At 66.0% G+C, this 8320-nt stretch overlaps 1 protein-coding gene across 1 annotated transcript in view; it reads left to right on the top strand.

Moving 5' to 3' along the window:
* COL6A1 (collagen type VI alpha 1 chain) overlaps positions 1-8320 on the top strand; it is a 31742-nt gene that overhangs the window by 11657 nt on the left and 11765 nt on the right. The window contains exons 4-22 of the mRNA XM_007452504.1: positions 1-65; positions 596-725; positions 2187-2387; positions 2922-3081; positions 3235-3363; positions 3460-3480; positions 3616-3636; positions 3711-3755; positions 4564-4617; positions 5162-5206; positions 5305-5331; positions 5520-5546; positions 5642-5686; positions 5986-6039; positions 6235-6297; positions 7088-7150; positions 7248-7301; positions 7387-7422; positions 7679-7741. Of these exons, the coding sequence (XP_007452566.1) occupies positions 1-65; positions 596-725; positions 2187-2387; positions 2922-3081; positions 3235-3363; positions 3460-3480; positions 3616-3636; positions 3711-3755; positions 4564-4617; positions 5162-5206; positions 5305-5331; positions 5520-5546; positions 5642-5686; positions 5986-6039; positions 6235-6297; positions 7088-7150; positions 7248-7301; positions 7387-7422; positions 7679-7741 (1303 nt within the window). The remainder of the gene's footprint in view (positions 66-595; positions 726-2186; positions 2388-2921; positions 3082-3234; positions 3364-3459; positions 3481-3615; positions 3637-3710; positions 3756-4563; positions 4618-5161; positions 5207-5304; positions 5332-5519; positions 5547-5641; positions 5687-5985; positions 6040-6234; positions 6298-7087; positions 7151-7247; positions 7302-7386; positions 7423-7678; positions 7742-8320) is intronic.

The following is an 8320-nucleotide window of genomic DNA, read 5'->3' as shown; positions in this document are numbered from 1 at the left end:
GCTGCAGGCCTGCTGGGCCACCGCGCAGGACGATGTGGCAGCCTCGAGGGCCATCGCCTTCCAAGGTGAGTGGACTTGCCGCGTCTGGGACTCTGGCCTCGGCTGCCGGGCGAGGCCGGCCTGGACCAGACGTATCAGCTGTGATGCCCCAGTAGGACCCCAGCCCCTTCGCTCGCTGCCCGAGCGCTCAGATGCCGCGCGGCTGGCGACGGACCCCCGACAGGAGGAGGCTGAGCCTCAGCCAGGGCTCAGCCCGCAAGCTCCCTGAGCGCCTGTCCCCGGCGGGTGCTGCCCCCTCTCTGCCTCTCAGCTCCTTTTGATTCCTTGCTGGTGGTCAGTCAAGAAACACGGTCACCTGTCCCCCCCCCCCCCCCTTCTGAAGGTCATGCCCCTGGTAGTTTTAAATTCAACTTGGAAACGCCGTAAGAAAACGGCCTCAGCTGTGGTGAAGGGCGGACTCCTCGCCCTCCCGGGAGGGTGGGAGTCTGAGTTGCCGCAGGGGTGCTGGCCGGGGAGGCGGCTGGTGGAGGACGCACCTGGGGAAGGTGGGCACAGGGCGTGAGCTGCAGGCCCCCTCCTCCCGCTCCCGGCCCAGACTGCCCCGTGGACCTGTTTTTCGTGCTGGACACCTCCGAGAGCGTGGCCTTGAGGCTGAAGCCCTACGGGGCTCTGGTGGACAAGGTCAAGGCCTTCACCAAGCGCTTCATCGATAACCTGAAGGACAGGTAGGACCTCCGTCCTCTCGGGGACGTCGGCCTGGTGTCGCCCCTGCCGTGGCCCAGCAGAGGCAGAGCTGAACCTCAACCTGCCCGGCTGAGTCCGCATCTGAGAAGGGTGGTGTCGGCCGGGCCGCTCGAGTCCCCTCCCCGAGTCTGAGTGGTTCGGACGGGCCAGGAAAAAGCTGAATTTGAGATGGAGCAGGCTGGTCGGCCGGGAGGGCGGAGGGGGCAGTGCTGCTGCCTGGGCTCCGGGCCCCAAACCCCGAGAGGAAACAGCTCCCCACCTCTACAACTGAGCGGGCGTGGGCAGCTGACCGAGGCCCTGTGGGTCCGCCCGGTGTCTGGAGGGGGTACTCCCCGCCAGCCACCTGGGCACTGACCACTGCCTAAGGGGACGGTCAGAGCCCACACCCCGGGCCCGAGGTCCCAGTGTCCCCCGTGTCCAGAGTCCTGGTCGGAGGGGCCATCAGCCCAGTCCTGGGTTTGTCGGCATCACGCTCCATCCATCCGTGCCTCCACTCACTCACGGGGAAGCCCCGGGCAGTGGGTGTGGCCGAGCACAGGACATGCCTGCAGAGGGGTGGGTCAGGGCCACTGGGTGGGGGGTGGGGGCTCAGCTCAGACTAGGCTCCTCCCCCTCCCTCACCTGCACAGGCCCCACCCCTCCTCCCACCCTGTCCCTGCTGACCCACTCACCCACTGAGCAGCTGACCCAGGCACCAAGCCTCCCACGCACCAGAAGGGGCCGCACGGACAGAGGACAGGTCTGCCCAATGCAGGGACTGTGGGGCTGAAGCCCCAGGCCTCCCGCAATGCCTGGGTTTATGAGGCCCAGGGAGGGCCCTGGTGTGGATGTGCCTCGGGGAGGGGGCGCCAGGGCAGCCCTGCAGCCCATCGTCCCGCTCCAGGGGGCTCTGGCCCTGCGCCTCAGTTCTCCCGCCTGTGAACTGGGGGCTCTTCCCGCTGTCGGCGTTGGTTCTCCGCAGGGGCATCCGTCACCCTTCTGCTGATGGGCTGCGGGCCTGGCCACCCCCAGAGGCCATCGACTGAGGTGCCCAGGGCAGAGAGAGGAGGCCACTCAGATCCAGGGGTCCCCACCAGTGTCCCTCCCCTGCCTACTGTCAGCGGCCCCACTGCTGTCCATGGAAGGTCTGCCCCCGACCCCATGGCCCTGGAGCAGGGTCTCAGCACACAGCTCCTCGTCTGAGGCCCTGGAGAGCCGGAGACATGGTGGTCACTAGCTGGCCGCCCCCGCCCCCGCCCCGTGTGGCCCCCGGCGCCGGCACCCAGGGTCTTAGGGCCGCTCGGGAAGCCCAGGCCAGGGCCCGCAGGCTCCCCCCTCTCGGGGCGAGACGGGACCAGCCATCTGTCCACCTGTGACATGGTGGCCGTCCTACCTTCGGATGGATACAGCAGGGGAGCGGGCCTGGGTCTGGGGAGGGCCGCTCACCTCCACGGGGCCCGCAGGTACTACCGCTGTGACCGCAACCTGGTGTGGAACGCGGGCGCGCTGCACTACAGCGACGAGGTGGAGATCATCCGCGGGCTCACGCGCATGCCCGGCGGGCGTGACGCGCTCAAGAGCAGCGTGGACGCGGTCAAGTACTTTGGCAAAGGCACCTACACGGACTGTGCCATCAAGAAGGGGCTGGAGGAGCTGCTCGTGGGGTGAGCGCCCGTGCCCACCCAGCTCCCGGCTGCGGCCCCGCGGCCCTCAGAGTCTGCCACACCTCCCTGATCGCAGCTTGGTCGGCCAAACTCCAGGGCTGCCCGCTGGCAGGCCAGGCTCTGCTGCCCAAGGTCCCCAGGACCAGTCCCAGTGGCCGAGGGGGTCGTGCTGCTGACCACCGCCCAGCCTGCCCGATGGCTGCCAAGGTCGCTCTCCATCCCTCTGTCCTTCCCTCCAGCGGCCCACTGTCATCTCAACCGCTGAAGGCAGAGGAGGCCTGAAATGAGATCCCATAGAGCTTTATTTCCTGTTTAATGTCCTTTCCTATAATCCCACTTGTGGCCGGATCAACACAGAGAAACAGGAAATGTTGCCTCGGGTCTGGGTCTCCCTCCAGGGTTTCTAGCCCCCTGACCCTTACCTCCAGTCTAGGGGTCTCAGCTCTGCAGTTCCAGTGGGGCCCTGAGCTGTCAGGGTCAGTGCTGGCCTGAGGGGGCCAGGCTGGGTGGTCTCACCTCTCCCACCCACTGCAGGGGCTCCCACCTGAAGGAAAACAAGTACCTGATCGTGGTGACTGATGGCCACCCCCTGGAGGGCTACAAGGAGCCGTGCGGGGGCCTGGAAGACGCCGTGAACGAGGCCAAGCACCTGGGCGTCAGAGTCTTCTCTGTGGCCATCACGCCCGACCACCTGGTAAGACCCCTGCCTACTTGGGCGGGGGGTGGGAGGGCACGGGTACAGGCACAGCCTGAGGGACGGGGGGCTCCAGGGGAGCAGCGGTGGGGAGGGGCCCGGCGCTCCCACTGTCACCAACGTTCGCCCTTGTTCTGGTCGCATCCCCGCCAGGAGCCGCGTCTGAGCATCATTGCCACGGACCACACGTACCGGCGTAACTTCACGGCGGCCGACTGGGGGCAGAGCCGTGACGCAGAGGCAGTCATCAGCCAGACCATCGTCACCATCACGGACATGATCGTGAGCATGGCCCTGCCCTCCCCACCGTGTCCAAGACGCTGGAGATCCCGTGCCTGGGAATGAAAATTAATTTGACTTTTCTCATTCACTTTTCAGAAAAATAACGTGGAGCAAGTGGTAAGGCCCCCCCCCCCCCCCCGCCCCGCACCATAGCATCACCGGCGCCCGTTTGTCCGGCAGCAGGCTGAGCGCGGGCGGCCGGTGTGGCTGTGCCCGGGCTCTCTGACGTGTCCCCTGTCCCTTCTTCCACAGTGCTGCTCCTTCGAGTGCCAGGTGAGTGTGCCACCCCCGCCCCGGGCCACCCCGGCTCTGCCACCTCGTGCTCACCGTTCTCTTGTGTCTTGCAGCCCGCCAGAGGACCTCCCGGGCTGCGGGGCGACCCCGGGTATGAGGTGAGTGGCCGCGTCCTGTCCGTGCTTTCCTCCTTGGGGTGGGGGGAAGCCTGGGAGAAATGTCCCTGCAGCCTGGCACCCAGGTGTTAAGGATGCGCTGGACCCCAGGCAGCCGCCCTGAGCGCTCACCGCCCGCCTGCTGTGCTGAGCAGGTGCCCCAGCGTGGGAGAGAGTCCAGGTGCCGTGACCCCACGCCGATGCGGCAGCCACGGGCTGCCGTGGGGTGGGGCCCGCCGCTCCGACCTCTTCCCCGTGGGGGAGGGAGAGGCCTTTCTGGAGTGACCACCCCTGTGGCTTCGCTGCTGGAGGCGGGCCCTCCGTGGGACGGGCGAACATGGGCCCAAGGCCGCGACTGCTTTGTGCGGAGGTTTTGGAGAACAAAATTAGTTCTCAGTATTCACAACCTGGGAGCTTGCTTGTGAAAGTCCGCATTTCTGGCTTTTCCTAGAAAGTGTCAGGTGCAGTAGCCATGGAGCCACACGGCTACCTCCCCCGGGGGGCTTCTGCACCGCACCCACCCCGCCCGCCCCAGCAGCAAGAACGGGCGGAGAGAGAAGATTCAGGGGTTGCTCCAGCCGGCGCCGGGCAGCCCCAGGGCCCGGTGGGGTGTGTGGGAGGGGGCCGTGGACCTGACCACGCAGGTCCCAGGATGGGCCACGAGAAAGGTGCCTGAAAATCACGTGAACACTAGGGACCGGATGAAATAGCTTTTTGGACCTTTTTTGTCCGCAAGTAGAGGGTCCTTCTCACCAGCTTTTTAGAAATAAAGGGAATTTGTCCCCTAACCTTGATCTGCTCTGTATTCCAGGGAGAAAGAGGGAAGCCAGGACTCCCGGGAGAGAAAGGAGACGCTGGAGACCCCGTGAGTGCCGAGCCCCTGACCAGAGGGATGGGGGCGCTGAGGAGCCCGAGCCCAGGGAACTGGGCTGCGGAAACTTCCAGAAGGATGGCTGGCTTCTGAGCACCATCGCCATGTGGCCTGACCCTCAGAGGATATGGCCCTCGTGGGTGGCGAGGACCAGGGCGCACACGGCATAGCCATCCTTCCAGCACCCCCTGCCCAGGAAGACTCCCCATGCCCCTCAGGCGCCCCCACAGGCCCACCTGCTCTCAGAAGACAGGGGCAGGGGGAAGCCAGCAAAGTCCCAGGGCCTCTGCTTCAGCCACGGCCAGTCTCCCCCGTCCCCGTGGCCCCGTGGGGGGCTCTGGAGCTCCGCTGAGAGGCCCCAGGAGGAGGGTGGTGAGGCCTTCATAGCAGGGCGCTTCTCAGACGCAGGTCAGTGGTCAGCCAGCCAGGTCTCTGCAGCTGACCGGGCCTGAGCAGGGTGGAGAGCAAGCGGGTTGGATGGGGGCTGCCCCTGCCCCTGCCCCCAGGGGTGTCTAGCGCACCCCTTCCTCTGTTGCAGGGAAGGCCTGGGGACCTCGGACCCGTCGGCTACCAGGGCATGAAGGTGCGTCTCCCCCTTCTCTACCACAGCCTTTCCTGGGGCCTCAGGGCATCGGGCCTGGGGCGCCCCTCACAGCCCCCTCCCCCCTGTTTGCTGTCTAGGGAGAAAAAGGGAGCCGAGGGGAGAAGGTAAGAGACGTGAGACTCGGGGCGTCCCTTGGGGCACAGAGCAGCCCCCACTCTGGACAGGGACGACGCTGCCTGTTCCCGGCGTGGCTGGGCTGCGATGAGCTGGGTGGTGGGGAGGCGCCGTCCTTGGGGCCCTCGCCCCACGATGGGGAGACCAAACCCCTCACCCTTCCTTCCTGTCTCCTCAGGGCTCCAGGGGATCCAAGGGCTACAAGGTGAGTGTGGCCGGAGGGCATGGCCGGTGGGGACACTTCCCCGTGGGGTGCGGTCTGACCTTGGTCTGACCTTCTTTGGTTTTTGCACTTTGCAGGGCGAGAAGGGGAAGCGCGGCGTGGACGGCGTGGATGGCATGAAGGTCACCCTCAGCTGGGGGAGGGCTGGAAGCGGGGCCCGTGTTTCAGGAAGGGACGGTGGGCAAGGCTGGCCACCCCAGGGCAGGTGGGTGGGTAGGGATCTCATGTGTGGCCACCCCTGGGCAACTCTGAGGCAGCATGAAAGGCAGGAGACGTTTCCTGCCAAGCCCCAGGTCCCAGTGGACCCCAAGCCACCTGGCCAAGCTCAGAGCTCCTTCTGCCGGGTGGGGCTTTCTTGGGAAGCGGGTGGATGAGCCAGAGCTGAAGGGCTTGACCACCGAACCCGCCTTCCTCCTTGCAGGGGGAGACGGGGTACCCTGGCCTGCCAGGCTGCAAGGGCTCGCCCGGATTCAATGTAAGTTGCTTTCTCTCACCGGCATTTTAAGACTAAGTCCTCAAGAGTGAAAGTTGCCTCAGCCCTCCTGCTGACACACTAAGAAGTCGCACGGGCCACGCCACGTGCTGACCCGCCCTTCTGGCTCGTCACTCACGTGTGTGCGGCCCGGTGGCTGCGGTTTCAGAATGTGGTCTGACTGCGTCCTCTCCCCAGGGCGTCCAAGGACCCCTTGGGCCCAAGGGCGACGCGGGTGCCTTCGGACTGAAAGGAGAGAAGGTCAGTGACTCGAGCCCGCGGCGGGCCAGGCTGGGGCTCTACGACCCACCAGGCGTTGAGCAGAAATTCCTCCTGGAAGCCGGTTCTCGCCCCTAGTCTGGGGGCCAGGCCCCACCGCCCACGGGGGATGAGGCCTCGCCGCTGCCCTTCCTGGGGCCGTCAGGGCTGGGGTGGGGGGCCCTCCGCCCCGGGAAGTGCTGGTCCCTGAGCCTCGGGCACGTCCTGTCTCCACCACACCAGCCGCCCCTGCTCGTCCGTCCGCGGCCTCTCTGGTCACCTCAGGACCATCCACGTAGCCTGCAGCCCGCGGGTCAGCCCAGAATCGATCTGCTCACGGGAGATCTAAACTCAAGAATAAACAGGGTGACGCTGATGCTGCAGCAGGCGGAGCAGTGAGGCGTGAGGGCTTCACGTTTTGAGTCTGATTCAAATCTGTTGCTGGGATTTTTTTCCCAGCAGCAGGAAGCGCTGGGAAAGTTGGAGCAGTAACACGAACTCCGCCCCAAACGCGTCCTAGCAACGCACATGTCCTGGAGTGTGGGCCGAGGTCCCCAGCCTGGCGACAGTGGGCCTCCACTCATGAGGGCCGGGCTGGCCCCTGTGGTGGCAGCATTTGAACCCAGGAGGCGGGTTTTGTGCAGAGATCTGGGTGTCTGGGGAGGGTCCTCTGTGTCCGAGGTTCCTGCAGTCAGTCAGGGACGGCCGCCTGAAGCAGGGCCAGCGTGGGGGTCACTGGCCCCCAGGACGGCTGGGCGTGGCCTCCTGAGGGCTGACCCTTGCATCTTTCCAGGGTGAGCCTGGAGCAGACGGGGAGCCTGGGAGGCCAGGGAACACGGGGCCCCCCGGAGACGAGGTGAGCATGCACACAGCCCCCCGATACAGCGGGGTGGGCCCCGGCCCTGGGAGGGGCCGCAGGGTCAAGGACAGACAGTCTTCACTGTTGTCCCCAGGGTGAGCCCGGAGAGCCTGGTCCCCTGGGAGAGAAGGGAGAAGCCGGCGACGAGGTAGGAGCCCCTCCTCCTGATGCCCGAACCTCAAGCAGAGTTCCCAATGCAAACTAACACTCGTGTTCATTCCTGTTAATCCCAGGGAAACGCGGGACCAGATGGACCCCCCGGAGAGAGGGTGAGTGGAGGTGCCCTGGGCCTCACCACTTAGGGGCAGACGTGGACGGTGTGACCAGCCCTATGGTCCCAGGTGGACAGACCCCGGAGAGTGTGCTGGAGCCAGTGGGACCCCAGTCTCTGAAGGACGGGGCATGAAATGGAGGGACTGCAAGTCCTGGTATCTGCTGGGGCGCCAGGCCCTGTGCCCAGGCCTCGAGCCCCCAGCCTGCACCGTCAGGGCTGCAGCCTCACCACCCTCTGCTGCCTCCACACAGGGCGGCCCTGGAGAAAGAGGACCACGGGGGACCCCAGGCGCGCGGGGCCCGAGAGGAGACCTGGTGAGTCACAGTTCCTAAAGCTGGGACCCCATCCCCTGGGGGCAGAGACCAGGGCCAGGCCGGGGTCAGGCCATCAGAATCACAGGAAACGCCACCGAGGCCCTCTGGCCCCTAGATATGGGCGACCCACGCCCTCGCCTCCTATTTCCCAAATATACCGCCCGACACACGCTTCTTGTGCGGGAAATGCAGCAGCTCCTGCCCTCGGGCCCCGCCCAGACCTCCAAGCTGTGAGACCCCGGGTCCCCTCCAGGGTCTGGGAGGCAAAGTGAGCTGGGCGCGGCTTCTCCACTCGCCACGATTGGCCAGGGAGCAGCCACCTGAAAAATCACCCGGGCACACGGTGTAAGCACGTTCCCTGCAGCGTGGCCCCCCCTTCGCGCCGGCTGGCCGTGTCTGGCTCCACGGCGTTTCCCCGAAGCTTGGCCTTTATTGAGCTGCCCGACTTCACACCTTCGCAGCTGACTCAGCGAGCCCCTCCCGCCGCACGTCTGGGCTCTTCCCCCCAGAGCTCCTAAACGTTTTGCAGACGGAGCCTGCATTCTTCCGGGGACCGTTTCCCTTTGTTAAAACTTCAAG

The sequence above is a fragment of the Lipotes vexillifer genome, unplaced genomic scaffold (genome assembly GCF_000442215.2).
Source record: "Lipotes vexillifer unplaced genomic scaffold, Lipotes_vexillifer_v1.1 scaffold545, whole genome shotgun sequence".
In the NCBI taxonomy this organism is placed as follows: Eukaryota; Metazoa; Chordata; class Mammalia; order Artiodactyla; family Lipotidae; genus Lipotes; species Lipotes vexillifer.
The sequence above is the reverse complement of the archived record's forward strand: the minus strand, read 5'-3'. Positions and strand labels throughout refer to the sequence as shown.